The sequence below is a fragment of the Centropristis striata genome, chromosome 2, assembly GCF_030273125.1.
Source record: "Centropristis striata isolate RG_2023a ecotype Rhode Island chromosome 2, C.striata_1.0, whole genome shotgun sequence".
NCBI lineage: Eukaryota > Metazoa > Chordata > Actinopteri > Perciformes > Serranidae > Centropristis > Centropristis striata.
The window spans coordinates 22,036,528-22,061,448 of record NC_081518.1 but is presented as its reverse complement, the minus strand read 5'-3'; the positions used below and the strand labels follow the sequence as shown (position 1 = coordinate 22,061,448).

Here is a 24,921-nt window from a genome sequence, read left to right as displayed (position 1 = left end):
AAAGCACAGCGGTTCACATATCTAATTTACTGTTGAAAACCTATTTAACAGTAACAATTAGGAAAGGATATATTAAATTAAGTGGATGAGGTAATGCTGATTTACATGTGTGATAAACGATCTTCGTTCAGCAGCAGCTTGGGCTGGTAATGATGTAATCGATACAGCCATGTGAGGCAGAGAAGACGTATTGCTTGACTATAATTCAGTGTGAACAGACGGCTGTTAATGGCATACTTGATCGTTAATTTAATTCTCAGTATGCAGCACATGATAATTGAGTGTGCAGCATGATGTACGATAGTATGTGATATCGAACACAGCCTTCTATATAAACTTCGATACAAACCAATAACACATTTGACTACATTGTCTTGAAATAGTCCCTTCAGTCAGGTTTAAAATGTTTTGCTGGCTCTTTAAATAAGAAAAAAGGCTGCTGATTAAAACTAAATGCACAAAAGGTGAAATGAAATATAGTCTATTTGTTTAAAATCGTGAACTTTAGTTCATGCATGACCTTATAAAGATGTTATCTTGAATACTTCCAGCAAAAATGTCAGCTTTAAAATGCAACATTGGTGCCTCATAGCAATGAAATAATGAAAAGATTTGACACTCAAAAATAGTTTTGTTGAATGCTTTTGAATTTTATAAAAGTCATCATTGAAATTTCCCTTCTTTTTTTTGCAAGTTTAAAGCCCCAATCCTTTATTGCTCTGCACGGTTCTCATGTTAGTTCTTGCTCATAAAGACAACATCTTGAATTTGAATACATGATCCACATTTGATTGTCGATTGTGCATTGCAGATTAGGGATTTACATGTGGTTGTTTCTGTGAGTTTTAGAAAGGCAACATTAGGCACTCTGCATTCATTTCATTAAAATCAGGCAAACAAAAGGTTATCAAAATGTGGAATCTAGAAGCCCTTCAGTTGGTCCCTGAAGAGGATGTGAATGGACTCTGTAAGCGAGTGTTTTCTCCCTCTGTGTGGGGATTGATTTCTGGATCTGACCACGGTGTTGCAATTACTGCTCCACCTCAAAAGGGCCATTCTTTCAAGAAACAAGGGCACTTTCACCTGGACCCTGTGTACCACAGAGTACCCCGCTCCTTGGAGAGCTGACACAGATACAGGCCCACTGATCACAAACACAACTACACTGCTTGAAGAAGTACCGACAATTACTGCACTGATATTTTATTCCATCTTTTTTTCAGTCTGCAGCTGAATTATTTAACACCCTCAGGAGAAGCTTGCCGGCACTTCTGAAGGTCCACTACAGCCTATTGCCGTTTTTGCACTACAAAAACTGGATCTCAAACTCGGCACCCTGAGGACTTGCTAGGCTTTCATCATATCATTGTTCATTTATTTGGACGTTTTTAGAACTCTTCACTGCGTTTAAAAAGAATTACTTTAATTATGTTTCATATTCTGTTTTCAAACATATCAACACATGGAAAACACAATACATTTATCATATTTAGTTTATATACAAGTGCTGGTCAACGAATTAGAATAATTTGAAATAGTGCAATCATTAAATTCTTTGAATGCATTTTTTGTGCAGAAAGCAAATCAGGTGTTCACCGCACCTGTCCTACTCGTTAGACTAATCACAGAACTCGTTACCTGTAAAAAAATTTGCTCAGCTGAGCTTTCCAAAAGGCCCATTTAGGCCATTTAACTGTGACACTGTTGTTTTATTCAATTAGAATAATGGAGAAACCGTTTCATTGAATTAGAATAATTTTTATTATAATTAGAATCATCACTTTCTCAGTATTTTGTGGCTGCCCCCTTGGCTTGTATGACTGCCTGAAGTCTCTGCGGCATCGATTTGACCAGCTTGTCGCAAGTTTCCGCACTCACAGCTTCCCAGGCAGTGGCGATGTTCTGCTTCAGTTGGTCCAGCGTAGTAGGCTTTCTGTCGCGAATTTTCCGCTTGACGATGGCCCAAAGGTTTTCAATGACATTGAGGTCAGGCGAGTTGGCCGGCCATGCCAAAACTTCAAGCTGTTTTTTAGTGAACCAATCTTTGGTCGACTTTGCCGCATGAGCCGGTGAAAGATCCTGTTGAAATATGAAGTCTTCTTCGCCGAACTGTTCCTCAACAGTCGGAATCAGGAACGTTTTCAGAACATCTTGATATACGGCAGCATTGACAGTCTTCTTGAGGAAGCAGAGTTTCCCTACACCTCGAGCGGACATGCATCCCCAGACCATAACGCTCTGGGGAAACTTGACGGATCTTTTCACGCACTCGTGGTTGTAGGTTTCGCCACCACGACGCCAGACACGAGGACCTTGGTCACCGAAGGAGATGCAGAAGCGTGATTCGTCACTGAAGACCACTTTCTGCCAGTCTTCAGCAGTCCACTCGCCGTGTTCTTTGGCCCACTTCAGCCGTTTCGCCATTTGTTTCTTGTTCAGCATCGGTTTTACTGCTGGAACGCGAGATTTGAAGCCGAGTTCGCGCAGACGACGGTAAGTGGTTGATCTGGAGACGTCAGCGCCGGTCTGCTTGTTCCACAAGTCGGTGAGCTCGGAAGTGGACTTGAACCGGTTGCTGACTGCGATCTTTCTCAGCTGCTTGTTGTCGCGAGCAGAAGTTTTTCGGACGCCGGAACAGTTGGTGTGCTTGCTGCAGTTTTTCTTGAGAGCTTTGCAGACGGAAGACTGGCTGATGCCGAGCTGCTCAGCAATTTTAGTTTGGGTCAAGCCTTGTTGGCGAAGGGCTTGAATTTGAGCCACTATTCCGGTTGAGAGGTCGCGCTGCTTACCCATGATTGATTTTACAACTTAGAAATTCTACTCAACCCTGACTTTATACTGCACAGTGAACACTCTTCACAGAAAACAAAAATTCGAGCATTTATTCTAATTCAATGAAACGGTTTCTCCATTATTCTAATTCAATAAAACAACAGTGTCACAGTTAAATGGCCTAAATGGGCCTTTTGGAAAGCTCAGCTGAGCAAATTTTTTTACAGGTAACGAGTTCTGTGATTAGTCTAACGAGTAGGACAGGTGCGGTGAACACCTGATTTGCTTTCTGCACAAAAAATGCATTCAAAGAATTTAATGATTGCACTATTTCAAATTATTCTAATTCGTTGACCAGCACTTGTAAGTTACTATACAGTCGTGGAAAAAATTATAGGACCACACTTCTTTTCTATTTGCTTTCTTGTTCATTTAATACCTGGTACAACTAAAGGAACATTTGTTTGGACAAATATTATGATAACAATAAAAAATACCCCATAAGAGTTTAATTTAAGAGCTAATATCTAGCCATTTTCCATGGTTTTCTTGATAATGATTTTGGTTATAATCAATCAGAGTGAATTATTTGTATTTGGCAAATGTTGAGATTAGCAATTTACACTACATTTAGATTTATGATTGATTTTTATTTTGTTGTACAATTTTATTTATTTATACAGACTAAAAAATATTTTTCTTGTAATATCGTCAAGTATATTGTTATCGCAAAAATACTCTGAAATATCGTGATAATCTTTTAGAGCCATATCTCCCACGCCTACTACACATATGTCCTTATCCACAGTCAGTGTGTGTTAGAGACAGAGGTCGGTATGTCTTTGATTGGAGAAGCAGAGTAGAGGGATGGGTGGACCAACAACTCCTGTGCTCTTGAGATAAAATGACGGTTTTTGTCCAAGGAGGCTGGTGGCTTTGCAGAAAGTGATATGTACGGCTGTGCATGGTGGCCGCAGAAAAACATGTTTAGACACCTAAAAACATCAGTATCAGTTTAAGTGTACACTATGTCAAGAATATTTTACATTTGCTGTAAGACAGCCCTGTAACACGGGACACTGAAGTCGTTATCTCTGCTTTCTTTAAAGCCACCAGACTCCATTGACAAAAAGAGTATTTCTACCTCACAGAATACACAAGTTGTAAGTCTAACTTCACTGCCGCCACCACCTCGCTCGCTTCGTTTGTGTGTCACTATGTGACTTTAAGATCTAACGTAGCGTGCACAGCAGCATATATTCTGTGCCGTGATTTCCAAACTGAACACAGCTCGTGTTTATTTAGCTTGCATTCACAGCTTACTGTGGTAAACTACGTCACTACTTTTTGCACAAGCTGAGTGGGTATTTCCATTTCAAAAATCTATAAAAGAAGGATGATGGGAGTCAGCCTTTAAAATTGATAGGATATAATTAGGGCCGGGACTCGATTAAAAAAATTAATCTAACTAATTAGAGGCTTTGTAATGAATTAATCGAAATTAATCGCATTTTAATCGCATATAAATATTTGACCTGAGAACAGTGAGAAGTAATTTTTTCACATGGATTTTTAGTATACCATTGAATAATGACTGAATACATAAGCTTAAGCAACAAAAATATGGTTTATTTTTGTTCAAGTCCAACAGACCAGAACAGCCGTTAAGTGTAGCAATAGCATATTTAGAAATATAGTACATTTCAGAAATTCAGGTAGCCTATAGGTAGGTAGACCTTCTGTAAACTATAATACTTTGGTTTTTTAAGTAAAACACAATACTTTCAAGTATATTCAGAACATTGGAAACCCTGACTATTAAAAAACATCTCTCTGTTGCTTCAGAGGCCATAACAGACTTTGTTGATTACCAACAGCTGGTTTAAAAAAATCAAATTAATTTCAGTCCAACTCTCTCAATAACCTTGGCCAAAACAATAAAGAGTTCAACATTAAGTGCCAGTTCCACTAAGAAAATGTCCCATCATCCACGGGGCCAACCTAAGCGGTCTCATCAGCATCTTCCTTCATGTTCACTGTGGTTTGTTGTTGTCTGAACTCATCAACGCTAGTTGGTGCTCCAGTATAATCGGTCCACCTGAAACTCATCCAGTGAGAAACGTTCCGCGGTGCAAAAATAAGTGCGATTAAAATGCGTAAATTTTTAACGCGTTAATTTTTGTGTAATTAATTAATCTTAATTAAAGCTTTAAAGTCCCGGCCCTATATATTTTTGGATATAACACCCATTTAATAATAAATGCCATAACAAATAATTTGCTTAAATCGGTCCTGTGGCCTGAAACATGTGGGAAAGACTGGACTACATTAGAATAGAGGATTATTGTGCTTCGGCCTTGAAAAACCACTGAATAAGAACAAGACCTTGAATTTAGCAGATCCCAAATGAAGCGTGGTTTTAAAGATGTTTACTTTTACACAAACATCTTTTTTGGAAAACATTTGAGTACATTTACATAAATTTTACTCCTCTGACTTACAGCAGCAGTAGATCTATAAGGCTGTGTTCAGACTGACACTGTGTGAAAAAAATGCCGCCTCCTCATTTATTTGAATTGCGCTGCTGTGTTGGCACAGTCAGGGTGCTGCTGCAGAAGGCTCTGTCAAAGAAAGCCAGCAAACTGTTCTAACCAGGCTCAAGTTTTGCTGCAAGCAGATACATATTCTTATGCTGTATTCCTTGCAGTTAATTTCTCCAGCAACATGCTGTTTTGGGTCTGAACACGTGGCGAGAAAGGAACGGCCGCTGTAATTGGGAGGTCGGACAGAATCTGAAGTGAAATGTAGTTGCAACACAACCTGGAAGGTTGATTCAAAGGCATGTCAAATGTGCTTTCTCTTTGAACAAACCTTAAGAAACTATTTATACTGGAGGCAAAACACATCATATACAGTGTTTAACATACTGCCCACAGTAATTCACTGCAATTACCCTGGAAATAGCACAAGTGATTAGCCTAAAGGGCTGCTTTCACACACAGAGATGGTGCACCGTTCTGGACTGAAACTAAACAAGATCTCACCTGGAATTCGGTGCTGGTGTTGCCGATCTGATTGACGTTCGGCAGAGAGCCATAGTACTGTGCCCGAGATTGAGTCAAACGAAGCTGCTGGACCTTCTGAAACTGGACCTGTCAGTCAAAAGAGGGACAAAAACAAAAACTGTAAGGGGTTATGACATCTGGACATCTGTATCTTTATGTGAAAAGAACACATAGCTTAGGGATAACAATCACAATATTTGGAATTGATTAGGGGTTTTCTTTCCCACCACGTCATTTTTCTCATAAAAGAGGAAACTAAACCAGATATCTAGTCTCTGGTTCCTGTTTCTTTGTAATACTCATCCATTTGTGGAAAACGTCTAAAATCTCACCGCAATTTTGATCTTTCCATGAATGCATCTTTAAAGCATTTACAGCAAACAGAATTCAAATTTTGTAAATTATTTTAACGACAAAAGCAGCAGGAAAAGAGTCAGTCAACAGCTACAGCATACTACTCATGTACATTTAGGTCTGTATGCCAAACAACCTGATGATTCAAATGCTTTAAAAAAGAGACACACACATCTCAAATAGTTGATAAAACTGTTGCAACATTTCCAATTTCAGGGACACAACGTTAAGGGGCCACATTCTAGGAAATGGGCAGCTTGGCCTCCAAACTGGCGCTCTACCAGGAGATGGCACAGTGATTACCTCGCAGAATACAGAGTGCGGCTTGTTCTGCCAAGGTAAGGTAAACAGAGCCAATCAGCAGCAGCTATCAGGAAAAGGCAAATCAGACGGGCATGTCTTCCTTAGACTGCTGAAAGGGCAATATTTGAATCTCAAAGACTGACCCTATTTGATTTTATCAATGGGTTTACTGCCAACAGGCTAAAGCTCTCTCAAAGGGATTGTAAATATGACAAGATATTAGGGATGGGCTTGGAAAGTGTGAGTAAAAACCTTTTCACTTGGCGCAACATTTGTCAGTTTATGTGTAGTAACTACGGTGGAGTGTTAACTACAGACACATTCTGCTAATTTACACAGCACCGGGTGCATTTGTCTTGTTTGCCAGCAACAAATTTTTGTCTTTTCATCATTTTGATTAATTAACATTTATGGATATGTTTGGTCAGTAGAGAAAAAAAGACAGCTGGGATAGCTTCAACAACTAAACAATAGATTCTTGCCATGAAAGAAGTAAAAACAACCTTGACAGTCACACTGTGGGTATTTTCCCTTCTCTCTGCAAATGAGAGCCATGATGAGCTTCTAATAAAAATATCTGAGTAAAAACGCAGTGTCTACAACTCAGAGAATACTATAACCTTGAAAGCTGCACACAAACTGATTAAGAGGCACAATTCACACCTTCAAATAGAAAATGTAGCAGAGACACAAAATATGACTTTAATTCTCCTTCAGCTGTAGGCAATGACTGCCTGTGTGTGCCTCTGTGAGGGCAACAGGAACAGCTGTAATCTGATAAACATATTTTTGACATTATTGTGATTAATTTTAAAGCCCCACCAGTAACATGGAATTCTCCATCTAGGACAAATGAAAAAAAAGAAAGAGAATATTTAAAAAACAACTCCCCATTTAAACCTCTTACTCCAGTGTCGGCGTTAGCTATTACATAACAGCAAACATGCAGACTTTACACATTTATGGTTCACAGAGATGCCAACTGCCTGCAGCACGGAGTGTGTTTGTGCACTCAGGTACCATGTACAGCTCCTCAGAGCCCCTCGGGGGGGGGGGGGGGGGGGGGGGGGGGGTCGCCTTTGGTCGCTGGTGTAAACGTTGAAGCAGCTCCTTCTAATTCCAGCTGTTTGCTGGCAGTGTGTCCCGTGCCCTGGTCGGCCTCAGCCTCGCTGACTGGACTTTTCTGTCTCACAGGGTCACTGACAGTTCATACCTTATGGCAAACTTCATTCAGTGTCACCTCAAAACCACATCCTCTTTGACTGGCCATTCAGCACTCTGCCTCTCATAGAAAGAGCACACTGTAAACCAATGGCATGAGGATAATGTAAAAAGGCTTTTATATCCCTCCAGGAAACACTATTTTTAATACTGGGAACTGGTAGTGCATATGTTTATTATAAGCCCTCTTTAAAAAGACATGTTGACTTCAGGGAGCTGCCACAATTGCAAATAAAACTTCTGCAAATAAAGCCAACTGGAGACCTGAAAAAAGTGGCTTGAATGTGAATGGGTTTTTTTAGGGCCGGGACTCGATTACAAAAATGTATCTAATTAATTAGAGGCTTTGTAATTAATTAATCGAAATTAATCGCAGTATAAATATTTGACCTGAGAACAGTTTCACATGGGTTTTTAGTATACCATTGAATAATGACTGAATACATAAGCTTAAGCAACAAAAATATTGTTTATTTTTGTTCAAGTCCAACAAACCAGTGCAATTTTTGCCATTGGGTGTAGCAATAGCATATTGAGACGCTAGCTGCTATATGTTTTGCATTGAGGTGATACTTGAGGCTCGATGTGCTGCGGTGATATGTGAATTCCTTTTTGCATAGCTTGCACACAACCATGCTCTTATCGATGCTTCCATCCATTGGTTTTTTGTAACAAAATGTCCCATCATCCACGGGGCCAACCAAAGCGTCTCATCAGCTTCTTCCTTCATGTCCACTGTGGTTTGTTGTTGTCTGAACTCATCAACGCTAGTTGGTGCTCCAGTATAATGGGTCCGCCTGAAACTCATCCAGTGAGAAACGTTCCGCGGTGCAAAAACATAAGTGTGATTAAAATGCGTCAATTTTTTTAACGCGTTAATTTTTGTGTAATTAATTAATCTTAATTAATGCGTTAAAGTCCCGGCCCTAGTTTTTTTCATTAGACATCAAACTACAAGGAGCTATTAACAACACTAACAAGCTACACTGTTTGCATTAATATGTGTTTAAAGTCTCACCATCTCCTTTTAAAAATGCAGGTCAAGTTGAGTTTTCTAGTAAGAATTTAAATTTTCTATCTGGTGCTAAATCATCAGCTGAACGTCAATCTTTCTGGATTTTACAGCTGCAAGTGTTAATTATTTTCCCAGTCGATAAACTGCATTAATTTAATTATCACATCACAAGTTTTAATGTATTTTTTTGTCCGATCAACAGTCAAAAAATCCAAGACATTAAAAGTATTAATTCATTAAAATGACAAAGAAAATAAAAAAATTCCAGAAACCAGATACTTTTTTAAATATTAATTTAGGCTAGGAAAATGACGAATGAAGATTAATTGATTCTTCAAATCTTTATTTTTCTGTCAAAAAGAATTAAGCTCTACTTCATTTTGTGCCTTTAATGTTTGTCGAGTCAAACAATAATTACTTGTGAACACATCAGGATTGTACTGTTAGGTAGAGCTTATTAACCAGTTGATTATTAGATCTGTCTATGAACAATTCCAGCTTTTTTGAATTAATCAGTTGAGTCATTCATCAACAAAACCTCAAAACACTCTCTGGTTCTCTGCTTCTTAAATGGAAGAATTTAGTACTTTTATAGCATTGAACAATTATATCTTTGAGTTTTGGCTTGTGGTTGATTTTTTTCACTTTTTGTTTACAAAATTAACAGATTAATGTAAATTGACAGTTATTGTTAGTTGTCATGCTATCTATCTTATCTTCAATAAATTAAAAAATTGTGCAATTTCCCCATCCTTGGACTAATAAAGGTTTTTCACGTTACATGCTGCTGAGAAACAACTCTAAATAGGTGAGACCAAAGTCTTCATGCTTCTTAAGTCTTAACTTAAATATTTTGAGTCAAATGCCTCAATAAATGGGAAATGGAAATGTCATCTGGATACAATTTAAATGTGCTTAAGACTCCCAAATATGACACCACCAAGCATCTGCCTGAGACTGTTGTGGGATATTATGCCTAAACATTTGGACAAATTTCTCAAGATATCATAAGTCTAGAAAAGCGACAAATGATCACCTGATCTGCAAATAAACAGGATTACTACATTACACAAATATGAGTGTATAATGTGTCAAATTTATGAACCATCCTCTTGAGCTGGTCCCACTCCCCCTTTCTCTGTGCAGTCAGACCAGGATGCCGTTTGGAGATCAGGTTTTAACCCGCCAGAACTCATTCAATACAATACAATAACAAGGTTCAAACACAGTAGGATGTGAAGACATGCTTACTGCATCTTAACAGAGTTTCCACTGGTTATTAATTACAGTGCAAACCAGGGAACTTTAGGCGGGTGGTGCTGACATATACCAGCTACTTTCCCCATTTCCTGTTTCACTGCTGGTTGCAATTAAACACAGAACTTGCACGGTTTATGTAAATTACTGCACTTCAAATGACCAGTTTTAGAATCCACCTTTCTTAGTTTTTGATAGCTTAACTTAACTTTTGATTCTCAATTGTTTTTCTTAATACACTGACTATCGATATGTTTGCACAAATGAGGTTTACCACAGCTGAATGAATGCATGAAGAGAAACAAGAAGTACTGGTTGAATACCAGAAATCTCAGTCAGCAGATGAAGTCTATCAGACAATCAACAGACAGGCAGCTCATTCCAGCCGAGGCTGTGTGAAAGAGGGAGCTCTGTCCCTAATCACAATGAACGCATTGGTGAGACGCCACAAAGAAATGACAATTAGCTCGTCACACTGTTAAAATAATCGCCTAAGTCATTTTTTGTCATATTTGGTTTTTTTGCCTAAATTGTCTCCTCATGACGCCGGCCACCTATGGTAAAATCACCTCCATCCTCAGTTGATCAGATCATGTGATGATAAGATAATGTCAAGTGTGTGACTTAAGCAGATTTATTATGTGTAAGTCAAAATAAAATGTGACTTAGGCAATTTTTTGAACATGCCTTTGTGACTTAAGCAAGATATAGTAAGACTTTATTTTGAAGGTGTCTACATGAGAGTGACATGAGCGTGTCATAAACATGACATGGGATGTGTCATGAACATTAATGACACTTGACTCTTATGTAAACACCTTCAAAATAAAGTGTTACCATATCTTGCTTAAAATTGCCTAAGTCATTTATTTCTCTTGAGTTACATAATTTACACACAGTGTTATTACTATGCCAATAGCCATCCTTTGTTACATCCTTTTTGAGTGAAATGATCAATAAATGTCATATGTTACACTTTTGGTGAAGTTTTTGGTGTTTCCTGCAAAACTTGAAAAAATGACTTAGGCGATTATTTTAACAAGGTGGTAAATTAAGTGTATTTACCCTTGAAACAGTGAGGTCTGTCATCAGCTGCTCAAAGGCCCGCGTCTCCTCTGCTTGCTTCTGGTTGTGCAGCGCGATCTTTTCGCTGAACTTCCTGGGGTTGGAGCCACCTGTGCCCGGGGAGCCGGACATCGTGCGGGCCGCACTTATTAACTACTTCAGCTACTTGTGTGGGGGGGAAAGTGGTGAACGGCGCTGGGACTCTAGTGTCCAAAGTATGTCAAGGTGCTGTGACTGTGAATAAATCAGCGTTTTAAACACATAGCACGCATCAGTGGCTGACCAAAGTTATTCTAACTCTCCTGGCTGCAGAATCGCAACTGTTACTGTAAGCCGAGCTAGCAGCTAGCGTGGCTAAGCTAACCTTAAAGCTCCCGTTAAAAAAGTTGTCTTCTGCTTAAAGAGCGAACTAAATGAAGCCTTTGCAAATTATGTGTTTATAAGTTAACTCCAAACAATCTCTAAATGACCAACGTGTTGTTTAAAGGAAGTTAATGGCACAATATAACTTCATATTGGAACCACTTGTTTGAATGTAGCGTTAGCATAGCGTTAGCCGTCACGCTAACATACCGCTGGAGGTGGACGGCTGCAGCTAGCCCAGTTAGCTAAGCTGCTGTAAGCGCCATCTCAACGATCTGGACCAACACACTTTGCCAACTTGTCGACACTTAGTTCAACATCTAACAGACACTCGTTAAAAGCAGTTTGCAGCAGATTTATAGCGCTACAGTTGGAGAAAGTTGTTAGCCTCGGTGGCTAAATCGCGCTAAAACGTTAGCAAAGCTCCCGAGCAGCTGGGCAGCAAAAGGTCTGCTCGGTAAACTGTGTTTCAACAAGTGTCCGCTGGTCTTCACGGACTTTTACTGAATTTAGAGTTTGTTATACCCCCACGAACTGGGGAAACTCCCAAAACACAAGTATTCACACGTGATGCAGGGGAATAATCCACAATTTCACTCTTAAATCGGTATCACAGCGCTTCTTCTTGTCCCCGGAGTCTGTGTGTTGTTAATCCACGGACAGAGACAGATCTCAGACTAACTCCAGCCGACCAGTCCGCTGCACATAAACAAACACCGCCGATAGAAAAGCGCGTCCCCTCCGTCGCTGCTGAACCACAAGTCTTCCGAGAAGCTGCCGCTAATGTTTTCAGCGTATTATCCGTCTATGGTTGACAGCGCTGGTAACAGCAGCTCAGATCCGCTGCTTGTTATCCTCAAACTACTGCGAGAAAAACATTGGCTCGTTAAACAGCCGCAGCACCACCGGCGGCCACAGGGCGGCGACAGAAACACCGCACCACCACCACCACCACCACCACAGTCTCTCTGAGGGATTACTGCAGCCAGCTATTATATGGTCACCCGGTTAAAATAATCGCTTAACTCATTTTTTCAAGTTTTGCAGGAAACAAAAAACTTCACCAAAAGTGTAACATATGACATTTATTGATCATTTCACTCAAAAAGGATGTAACACATGATGGCTATTGGCATAGTAATAACACTGTGTGTAAATTATGTAACTTAAGAGAAATAAATGACTTAGGCAATTTTTTTGAATATGCCTTTGTGACTTGAGCAAGATATGGTAACTTTATTTTGATGGTGTCTACATAAGAGTCAAACAAGCCTGTCAGAAACATGACATGACAAGTATCATGAGCTTTAATGTTACTTCAAAGTGTCATTAATGTTCATGACACATCTCGTCATGATTATGACACGCTCATGTCACAAGTGTTACCATATCTTGCTTAAGTCACAAAGGCATGTTCAAAAAAATTGCCTAAGTGACTAGTCACATTTTATTTTGACTTAGGCATAACAAATCAGCTTAAGTCACACATTTGACATAGGCCATTATCTTAAAGGGGTAAAATCACATGATCTGATAAACTGAGGATGTGGGTGATTTTACCATAGGTGGCCGGCGTCATGAGGAGACGATTTAGGCAAAAAAAAACAATTTTGACAAAAAATGACTTAGGCGATTGTGACGATATTGATCTTTTTCTTATTCCCTTCAGCAATGATCATTTAGAAAGAGATTAAAAAACAACTGTACAATTCAGGCACAAAATGTATTACTTAGGCTACATTTAATACAGTTTTGCCCCCAAAAGAATAACAACTTAATGACCCTTAAGATTAATAACAGTCTGCTGGGGAGGCAGCATCAGACACAGAGATGCAAGGCGGTTGGACAGACTGGTGTAAAGAGCTGGTTCTGTGGTTGGAGCCAGGTTGGACACACTGGAGGAGGTGGTGGAGAGATGACCTGTCAACATGTTCCAGGCCATCCTGAAATACCCAGATCATCCTCTACACAAAACCTTTATGGACCAAAAAAACAGCAGTGGACGGCTCCTCTCTCTCCGTTGCAGGACGGACAGATACAAAAGATCCTTTGCTCCTACAGCCATCAGACTGTCTCATTCTAACAGACTAACTGAATTTCCCCATGGGGATAAATAAAGTAATTTTGATTTGATTTGATTTGATTTAATCTTCAGTTTGTTGTTCTGATGTCCTCGGTGGAAAAACTATCTGTGTAAAAAAACTGCCAAAAATATATATTAATATTTTTTATTTATTTAATGCTACTGTTGTTTAATGATAAACAGTCTCTCTATGGGATTACTAATGACTGATATCTGGAATCAGCTGTTATATTGTTCTTTCTCTTCTTCCTTTTAGTAATGGTTATTCATACAGAAGAGAAGATAAAAAAATATACAATATAAAAATAATAAAGAATAAATAGATAAATGAGGCACCCAAATGTATTACTTGGACTACATTTAAAACAGTTTTGGCCCCAAAAGAATAACAACTTAATGACCCTTAATCTTCAGTTAAATGAAAAATTGTTTTGATGTCCTCAGAGGACATAGGTATGTGTAAAAAAAAAAACTGCCAACAATATATTATTATTATTATTATTCATTTTTTTTAATAGAATGTCACTGTTGTTTAATGATAAACAGTGTCTCTGTGGGATTGCTAATGACTGATATCTCGAATCAGCTGTTATATTGGTAATCTATGGGATTACCACCGACTGTTATTTGCAATTAGAATAACAATTAAATGACAAACATGTCTGCATCAAAAAACTGCCAAAGATGATGATGATTATTATTATTTAAAACAAAAAAACAGTATCCTGTCCCTCTATGGGATTACTAATGACTGATATCTCTCATATCATCAGTGCTGGAGCTGCAGTCTTTGTGCTGTGATATTGATCTGTTTCTTATTCCCTTCAGTAATGGTTATTAACAGGGATTATTTATTTATTTTTTTAAACTGCATGATTCAGGCCCCATATGTATCATTTAGGCTACATTAACAGTTTTTGCACAAAAAAGAAAAACAAATTACCCTTCATCTCTGTGCCTTAGTTTAATATTTAAATATGTTTAAAGAAAACCATTAACATGAGGCATACTGCTGGATGCTATAACATTTGATATCTAAACTCCTAAAACTCTAAATCATAGTTTGCTGGTAAGAGTTTTATTACATTATGGTGTTGCTTTTATAGTTGAGGATCTGAATACTTCTTCCACCGCTGTCAGAAAAGAAGCTAAAACATTAAATCAAGACTTTTATTTCTAATGGGTTTTTTCACACTGTGATATTTCAACTTTTACTTACACAACAGTTCAAAAGTTTTTAATCTGCCACAAAAGCTTGATTAGATCCAGTCATGTGTCTGAGAGGATTATTTTATTTTTTTAATGGTTTAAGTTTCCTCTTTACAAATAGATGTTATTTTTTATGGAGGTGTCCAAACTGAAACCCATTAATTCCACAGCCATTACAACATAACATTTTGTTATATCACGCTTTCTGGCTTCAAAATTGCAGTTTGTTCTATTTCCCACCAGATTGACTCATTTTTCTCATGTTTGCCCTATGGGGAAGTACATGCTATACTTATTTTCCTGTTTTCCAGAAGTTATTGCTGCTGTTCTATGAAACACTGCAGTGTTTTCAATCAATGTTGCTGCATTGACATTTTCCCCCTAGCCTTTGGTGTGCAGAAAATAATTCAATTAGTGTGTGTTTTCCCTCCATTAAATAACACTGTAAACAAACTGGCATTAAAAAGGTTAAAATTCTAAAATTGAATGAATATTTGGAATGAAGTTGATTATAAGATTTGTTAGTGAAAGTGGAAAATCGTATAATTTTGGCCATTTTTTTGATGCAGACATTTTTGTCCTTAGAGGACGTCAGAGCAATTTTAGCAGGTCAAGACTTGGCCTTACACTGTAATAAATTATTCTGTAGTAATTTCATTTTACTTAATATATTTGATAAAATGTATTAAATATAAATGCATCCTTGATTTTGAGGCAGTTATTTAAGTAACTTTAATATAAAAATGTTTGAGATAGACTCTACTTATTTTGATCACATTAAATATAATCTTTATGTGTCTGTAATTCTAAATCAAGAGAATTTTGAATGAATCCGATTTAGTCCATTTTTAATTGACACTTAACACTTCCTGTTAAGTTATTAACTCAACTTGTAACGTAGTTAGATTTAATTAGTAATATTGCGTGCAATCTTTTGCCTCAATTTTATTGAGTAGCTATTGTTTATCTTTTTTTACAGTGTAGTTAACTAAAATTTATTTTTCTTTTTTTTGCTTTTTTCATGCAAACGATGTTTTTCCAAGAAACTTATGAGCTCAACTTCATTACACAAAAAAATTCAAGTGATTTTTTTTTGCACAATTCGTTGTGGAGAAACTCAAATCTGTTAGTTAAGCCAACTAATCAATCTTTTTTTCTGACATTTCTTTAGTCAATAAATCATTGTTCATGCTTTTTTTGTGCTAAAAGACTTGTTTATGATGAACTAATGAGCATATTTTTGGTAAATGCTAGATTTAAACTGCTGCTTTTGCACAATTCTTTGTGGAAAAACTCAGTTTTACAGATCTGTTGATTAAAAAAAAAATCAACTCGACCAAGGACATACAATCAACTAGTGTGTTTTCCCTCCATTAAACAACACTGTAAACAAACTAGCATTAAAAAAGGTTAAAACTCTAAAATTGAATGAATATTTGGAATGAAGTTGATTATAAGATTTGTCAGAGGAAGTGGAAAATCATATACATTCTTTATGCAGACATTTTTGTCCTCAGAGGACGTCAGAGCAACTTCTATTTAAAATTAATACTTTTAATGTTGTAGCAGGTCAAGACTGAGTTGCTTTATATACAGTTTAACCTAAATCTATAACCATGCATTATATTTTTACAAATCAGTCAGATATTATGTGTAAAATCTCATGCAACTACCAATAAAATTTGGTGGAATAAAAGTAGAATATTTCTCTCTGCAAGTGTTGCAGAGAAGCGACATAAAGTAACATAAAACAGAAACTCTCAGTGTAAATACAAATATCTCTAAATTGTATTTTGTGCAGCATTACCTGCATAACAGCTGTGAGAGAAGACACGTTGCATCTGTAGAGCTTTATTCTAAAACAGGTCAAATACATTTAATGGACTGTTTCCTCAACAGAGTCGACCTCTGCTCACGAGACAGAAAATCAACTTCTAGTTTTATGGAATCTCGATTAAAATAGGTCTGATACAGTAAAATAAATCTGGATGGTGTAGAGTGACATCTACTGGAGCCACACGTCTAGTTACTGTAACATCCTTTCTCACTTACATGATCTGTTTCAACATATAAAATATAAATAAGGGAAACTTTGTCAAATTATTTGCAACAATACACGATAAAAAAAAATTCTCTGTATTCAACATTACCACCTCACACTTCTCTTGTTTTACAGATGCTGTTTCCTGAAGTGATTCTGTAATGTAACAATAATCTGTGTTTCAGTTATAGAAAAGGAACAGCCCAGAACAGGAGAGATAAAAAAAAAACATTTCCAGTAAGTGAGCTGAGAAAGCCAATGATTGAGCACATCTGCTGAGTGCAGAAGCGCCACGTCACGTCCTGCTGCTGAGACTCAGAAACACTGCAGGTCAGACCGGCTCAGGCCAAAACAAACCAACATCCGCACTCATCAGGACAGACAGGAAAGAGTCCGGAGCCAGATCAGCGCCAGCACACCGGACATGAGCACAGTGATGTGAATCTGACATGCAACAGATTAGAAGTTAATATAAAACATCAGGTTTGGAGTTTAACAGCTTAGCATGAGCGTGCACATTTCTTGTCAAATCTGATCATCAGATAGGACTTTCTTTTAGCATAGATGACAGGATATTAGTGTGAATGCGTTTTAAAGGTTGAGTTAAATTGGTTGAAATCCAAATCAATTGAACCCAGTAACAGCTAATATTGAAATGCATTCAACTTTCTTTGCATACAGATCAAGAAAGAAACTGCAATTTTTCGTATATAGTTTTCTTTCTTGCAGCCAAGTTGCTCTTAGTCTTTGTCAACTTAATTTTCATTTTGGTCTTAGTTGACTAAAATGTCTGTGTTTATTATGCTTTTTTCATGCAAATGACTTTTTCCCAAGAAACTTATGAGCTCAACTTCATTAAACACAAAATTTCAAGTGATTTTTTTGCACAATTTTTTGTGGAGAAACTCTGTTTTACAGATCGGTTAATTAAACCAACTAATTAATCATATTTTTGACATTTCTTTAGTCAATAAATCATTTTTCATGTTTATTTTGCTAAAGGACTTGTTTATGATAAACTTATAAGCATATTTTTGGTAAATGCTAGATTTAAAGTGCTGCTTTTGCACGATTCTTTGTGGAGAAACTCAGTTTTACAGATCTGTCGAAAAAAAAAATCGTCCAAGGACATTCCTACATTTCATATTTGTTTTGATGTTTTAAATGACACTGTCTAAATAATACATCATTGCGCAGCTTTGTGCAGTTACTTTATAAATATATTAATAAATTGAACTCTTTCAAAAATGTATTTGTGTAAAAATCCTCTGGCAGTGGAGGAGTGATTGTGGTTGCATTTTATGCATTTATGCGTGATTGGTGTCGGTATCTATTTAAGTAGGAAACAAATTAACAATCAGCACGCTATTCCAAACGGTATCACCTTAAGGACTCCAGTGTCGGGTCATTTAAGAGACACACAACCACACAGAGAGTCAAGAGAGAGCATGTGTGAAATCTCCTCTAATAAAACTAACTACAGAGTTTTCAAAGTGAAACATGTCCCAGAAAGAGGAGTGGATCTTGTTTTTTCCCCGCAAAACTCTTTGATGTTCTGTTGCTGCTTGAGACGAATTGAAATGAAAAAAGCAAACATGATAAAAAGGCCCAGAGGAGCCTGGGAGGTCAGGACCAGGTCAGGTCATATTCTGCAGCTCTCTGGAGATGTTTATCAGTCAGCTGAGTGGAGAACTAACAGCTAAGAAAGACACAAAACGTGATCTCTTTACATAAAACATACACTTTTTATAATTATAATCAAGGCCCATGCACAAGATATTCATAATAATTAAAGCAAAACATACAAATCTTAAACCTCTGACCTAACTGCAGTTACAGACAACAGAGACAGGAAGAAAAAGACTCCAGCAAGCGTCTGTAGCGAGCCGCCTCCGTTAAAGCACATACGGTGATCCACATAATAAAAAATAATGCACAGGCACAAAGAGAAGTGCAGCGGGGAATGTTGTGGAGAGCTGCGGGTGGTTCAGGTCACAGCGGGTTCTGTGGTTTGAATCAGTGTCTGTAGCCCTTTTATCCTCTCTTCTTCTTTCTTTTCTATTTCCCGTAGAATTTCTTGTTGAGCAGGAAAATGAGCAGGTTGACATTGATGGTGGCTTTGTCGAAGAGCTTCATCACCGCCACACCTTCATACTGCAGCTGGAGGAGATCCTGAGAAAACAAACCACAAATCAATAAACCGCCTCCGTGACGTACCAGTCTCTTTATACTGTACTGCACAAACAGAATAAACAAAATAAAGACAAATCATACCTGATATTCTAACTGTACTGTGTCCAGGTGCACGCCCATGAACTTGGCCTTCACCTCAAACACTCCCACCGTCTCAGAAGGAGCGATCTCAAAAATCGCATTCTTGAATCTGTGAAGAGAAGAAGAGAAAACGTTTAATGTTAATGAGACAAAAAAACATTAATAACGCCCTGTTGGTCCCTAAAATGTCACAAATTTAACTAAAATGTATCTTATCATTTCTTCTTTTTTTGTACAAACGACAATGACAGAAGTTTGACATGAAGTTAAATATGTCACATTTTAATATTTCTTTTAAAATGTTGTGTTGAAAATGAGCAGGATTACCAGCTGAATTTCACCACAACAGCCAGGTTAGATTTATAGATTTTGTAGATTTTTAAGTTCTAAACCAAGATTAAGAACAGTAGAAATCCAAAGTATTCACAATATATTTCCCTTAAAAAATGTTCAGGTGAAAGGTAAAACACACTTTTAATATATATATATATATATATATATACATATATATATATATATATATATATATATATACATATATACACATATATACATACATACATATATACATATATACATACATATATATCTTTATATATATATATACACACACACACACACACACACACATATACATACATATATATATATATACACACATACATGCATATACATATATACATACATACATATATACACATATACATACATATATACATATATACATACATACATATATATACATACATACATATACATACATATATATATATATACATACATACATACATACATATATATATATCTTTATATATATATATATGTATGTATATGTATATATATTATTTTGGTCACAAACGTCACAAATTTAACTAAAATGTTGGAAATAAAGAAAACAAATATTCATTTATGACAATGACATAATTTTGAAATAAAGTTAAAAATGTCACATTTAAATACTGATATTTTAGTATATAGTGTTTAAAAGAGTGTTGAGCAGGATTACCAGCTGAATTTCATCAGGTTTCTTTTTTATTTTTTAGAATTAGGTTTTTTTTTACATTTTTAAGCTTTAAACAAAGATTAAAAACAGTAGAAATCCAAAGTATTTACAATGTTACTGACTTTAAAAATATACTGGCACATTTAAACCTGAAATTGGTGCCTGGCTGTTCAAAACATAAATAAAACAGGATGAATTAAATTCAGAATTCAAAGTGAATATTTTCATCAACAAAAGTTTATCAGCTTGAACATAAAATATTCTCCCTTTTACAGGTTTCAATTGAATTTATGTCACAAACAATTTATGTGTTTATGTTTCAGACAGCGTCCCAATCTCTCTGGACTCCAGTTTGTGATTTTATAATACGATAGTATTATGATATTCTTTATAAAATAAAGAAAAGAAAAGCAGAACTCACTGGTTGGGTTGCAGATCCTCGATGGAGATCAGAACGCCCTTCTCATGCAGCCGAGACGCCGTGTACTTCTGTGAAACCTGTTTACTCTTCTTGGCCTTGCTGTCTCCAGGTTTCTTTGACACCCTGAGAAGTAAAGAGAAAGACGAGCGTACAGTGAAACACGACACCACATTCAAACAAGTTTTATTTGTCACATATATTATCTTTGCTGTCTGCTGAGTTAACACTGGAGCTTTCTGATAAATATACTCTCAGTCTGTTTTATATGGATGAGGTTTAATGACACAGACTAATCTCTCTTATGACTAACAAACAGCTAACATAGACAGAGAGGAGGATCTCCGCTCTGGTGGTTTAGATCCTGGTCCAGGGCACCAACCACAGACTGTTAAAAGGAAGTGACTGTAGCCACCGTTATGTCACCCCTGTTGGTTTGTGGGCTACCACTCTGGAGCCTTGAGTTTTGGCTGGTGCATGGAGCCAGTTAGGGTCAGGATGAGTGGGTGAATCTGAGGACACGATACACGCCCCCCTATACTAGAGCCGGGGAAAAATCGATACAGCATAGTATCGCAATATTTTGTGTGCCAATATTATACCTAATTATGACTGCCAAGTATGGATATTGCAGAGGAGGCCGTAGCGGGCTCACTATTAGGAATATACTGGAGATACTGTACTTGTTAAATGGTGTGATGATAGCTTCCTCGACCTAAATGTGTTAAAAACCAAGGAAATCATCATAGTTTTTAGGAAATCCAGTGCCGACCTAGCCTGGCTAACACCAGACTAATCACAAATGAGATTAGTCTGGAAACCAGCCATTCATTTCTCCGTAGAGGAGGCGTGGTTTACGATCCTCCAGAGCCGTTTATTGGGCGCTACTATTGTCTATCAAAAGCGTCTGTACGTAGCTCTTAGCCAATCGTATCAGTTACACCAGATGACGTATGTAGAGAGAGTGTTGCTTGCTGCTTTGCTTCTCCAGTTCTCGCTTTCTGCAAGATTATTTATTTTTACGCCTTATTTCCCCCTCATGTCATTCAGACACACACATCCACTTATGGGCAGTAGACGAGCTGCTGTGGGTCTCTGGGCGGCTCCGCTGTCCCCCGGCTCGTAGCGAGATGACCGGCGTTACAGCAGTGAGCGGTAGCGGGGCTAGTTGGTAGATTAGGCTTTGGCCAAATCCTGTCGGAAACAAGGCTAAAACATCCTTTTTGGTGGTGAATTGTCTTGGCGTCCCTCCCCGTTCCGTGATTGAATCCCTAAAACAGGGCTAAGAAACGGCGTTAGTTTCCAGACCCTTTCGCAGTTCGAAATGAAATCGAGCATGCAAGGCAGTATGGGTATACCCAGGCTAGTGTCGACCCCAAAACCAGCACTATCCATGGTGAAGAGGTTCAAATTGTACAATCGTACAAGTATTTGGGCACCGTGTTTGACTCACTGAAATTCAGTGAAAACACTGACATAATTGTTAAGCGATCAAACCAGAGAATCCATCTGCTAAGGAAACTCAACTCTTTTAGAGTTGAGTTTTTTTGTACAGTGGAGAGAACAAGTATTTGATACACTGCTGATTTTTCAGATTTTCCCACTTGCAAAGCATGTAAAAGTCTGTAATTTCTATCATAGGTACTCTTCAACTGTGAGTGATGGAATCTAAAACAAAAATCCAGAAAATCGCAGTAGATGATTTTTAAATAATTAATTTCCATTTTATTGCATGACATAAGTATTTGATCATCTATCAACCAGTAAGAATTTTGGCTCTCACGGACCTGTTAGTTCTTCTTTAAGAAGCCCTCCTATTCTCCACTCATTACCTGCATTAACTACACCTGTTTGAACTCGTTACCTGTATAAAAGACACCTGTCCACACACTCAATCAACCAGACTCCAGCCTCTCCACAATGCCCAAGACCAGAGAGCTGTGTAAGGAGATCAGGGATAAAATTGTAGACCTGCACAAGGCTGGGATGGGCTACAGGACAATAGGCAAGCAGCTTGGTGAGAAGGCAACAACTGTTGGTGCAATTATTAGAAAATGGAAGAAATTCAAGACAACGGTCAATCTCCCTCGGTCTGGGGCGCCATGCAAGATCTCACCTCGTGGGGCATCAATGATAATGAGGAAGGTGAGGAATGACCCCAGAACTACACGGCAGGACCTGGTCAATGACCTGAATAGAGCTGGGACCACAGTGTCAAAGAAAACCATCAGTAACACACTACGCCGTCAAGGATTATAATCCTGCAGTGCACGCAAGGTGCCCTTGCTCAAGCCAACGCATGTCAAGGCCCGTCTGAAGTTTGCAAATGACCAACTGGATGATCCAGAGGAGGAATGGGAGAAGGTCATGTGGTCTGATGAGACAAAAATATAACTTTTTGGTTTAAACTCCACTCGTCGTGTTTGGAGGAAGAAGAATGATGAGTACAACCCCAAGAACACCATCCCAACCGTGAAGCATGGCGGCGGAAACATCATTCTTTGGGGATGCTTTTCTGCAAAGGGGACAGGACGACTGCACCGTATTGAGGGAAGGATGGATGGGGCCATGTATCGTGAGATCTTGGCCAACAACCTCCTTCCCTCAGAAAGAGCATTGAAGATGGGTCGTGGCTGGGTCTTCCAGCATGACAACGACCCAAAACACACAGCCAGGGCAACTAAGGAGTGGCTCCGTAGGAAACATCTCAAGGTCCTGGAGTGGCCTAGCCAGTCTCCAGACCTGAATCCAATAGAAATTCTTTAGAGGGAGCTTAAAGTCCGTATGGCCCAGCGACAGCCCCGAAACCTGAAGGCTCTGGAGGAGATCTGTATGGAGGAGTGGGCCAAAATCCCTGCTGCAGTGTGTGCAAACCTGGTCAAGAACTACAGGAAACGTCTGATCTCTGTAATTGCAAACAAAGGTTTCTGTACCAAATATTAAGTTCTGTTTTTCTGATGTATCAAATACTTATTTCATGCAATAAAAGGGAAATTAATTATTTAAAAATCATACAATGTGATTTTCTGGATTTTTGTTTTAGATTCCATCACTCACAGTTGAAGAGTACCTATGATAGAAATTACAGACTTCTACATGCTTTGCAAGTGGGAAAACTTGAAAAATTTGCAGTGTATCAAATACTTGTTCTCCCCACTGTACCTTTTATCAAAGTTTTATTGAGAGTTATTCTTTTATGTGCTGATTTGGTTGTCTTTCTGTCAAAGACAGGAAGTGTCTGAATGGCATCAGCAGAATGTGCTCGAAAATCACTGGAGTCCAGCTTAAGGACCTCAACTCCCTTTGGACAATGTGGGCGGTCCAGAAAGCAACAAGAATCTTAACCCAACCTGATCACATTCTTGGCAGTGAATTTGCAATCATGCCCTCAGGTCGGCGGTTTTATGTGGCGATTTGGAAGACAAACCGTTATGCAAATTCCTTTATCCCTTCTGCCACAAGGCTGCTTATTGCACAAAATGCAATATAAACAGAAAATCATTCTGCATCCTACTTTGCTGTACGGTTGCTACACTGGTTGTTGTTGATGTCAATGTATTATTTATTTCTTCTACTGTTTTTTTTAAATATATATTTTTGTACTATGGACTATTTCGTCAGTTTGTTGAAGTTGGCGAAATAACACTGCAGAGCTTTAGGGATTTAGCTTCATTCACTAAACAATTCTTGATTTAATTTAATGGACACAAAATGCAGTTAAACAGTTAAATCACAAGATATTGTATCGCATTACTCCACAATACCACATTGTTAAATGCTTAAAATCACAATAATATTGTATTGCGACTCAAGTATCGGAATAAAATCATATATCGTGGTGCCGATACACTGATTCATACCTCTACCCTATACCAGCAGTCTAACCGCTCTTTAGCTTCCATAATTTGTTAAACCAAAAAACAAGTCAACGGCTTATCAGCCTCTCCTGATTGACGGCTCGCCTTTTTGTGCAAATCACGAGTTAGCCCGCCCTAAATCCTTCACTGATTAATTGTCTGTTTGACTCTAAATGGGCCGTAATTTACTAAATAAACATCCTGCTGTACTGAAGAAGGCTTTTCAATTGAGATCATAAACTCATTATGAGAATGTTTATTCATCAGTCAGAAGTAAGCTCATTTTCTCAACCAGTGGAGTCGCCCCCTGCTGGCCGTAACAAAGACTTCATGCTTAAGACCACGTCCTCTTCTCTCATACTGTTGTCTGTGCTCACAGCACTGTGTTTCTATCCAACCAGGCAGCAGCTGTGCTTAATTGGATTCTGCACTCCAGGAGTAAAACAGCCTCCGATTGTAAGTCCAGAATTAAAAGCAGCAGGAGTCTGAGGATCAACACTGTGACCCACTTAGGACGTTTGGCACTGTTCAGAAATGTGCTTTAAACAAACAAAAAGGGAAACAAAATGCTGTATTTCATTTATATTGTATGTGGGAATACAGGTGCATCTCAATAAATTA

General features: G+C 38.0%; 2 protein-coding genes across 5 annotated transcripts in view; both read right to left on the bottom strand.

The window, feature by feature from the left end:
- The window catches only part of crtc3 (CREB regulated transcription coactivator 3), a 52,818-nt gene extending 40,549 nt beyond the window's left edge, over positions 1-12,269 (bottom strand). For all 4 annotated transcript variants that reach the window (XM_059349440.1, XM_059349449.1, XM_059349458.1 and 1 more), the window contains exons 1-2: positions 11,053-12,269; positions 5,817-5,924 (exon numbers count right to left, since the gene is read on the bottom strand). In XM_059349440.1, coding sequence (XP_059205423.1) covers positions 5,817-5,924; positions 11,053-11,184 — 240 coding nt within the window. In that variant the 5' untranslated portion in view covers positions 11,185-12,269. The remainder of the gene's footprint in view (positions 1-5,816; positions 5,925-11,052) is intronic.
- A 4,269-nt stretch (positions 12,270-16,538) lies between these two features.
- The window catches only part of iqgap1 (IQ motif containing GTPase activating protein 1), a 100,623-nt gene continuing 92,240 nt past the window's right edge, over positions 16,539-24,921 (bottom strand). Inside the window, exons 35-37 of the mRNA XM_059348274.1 lie at positions 20,447-20,569; positions 19,023-19,131; positions 16,539-18,920 (exon numbers count right to left, since the gene is read on the bottom strand). Of these exons, the coding sequence (XP_059204257.1) occupies positions 18,807-18,920; positions 19,023-19,131; positions 20,447-20,569 (346 nt within the window). The 3' untranslated portion in view covers positions 16,539-18,806. The remainder of the gene's footprint in view (positions 18,921-19,022; positions 19,132-20,446; positions 20,570-24,921) is intronic.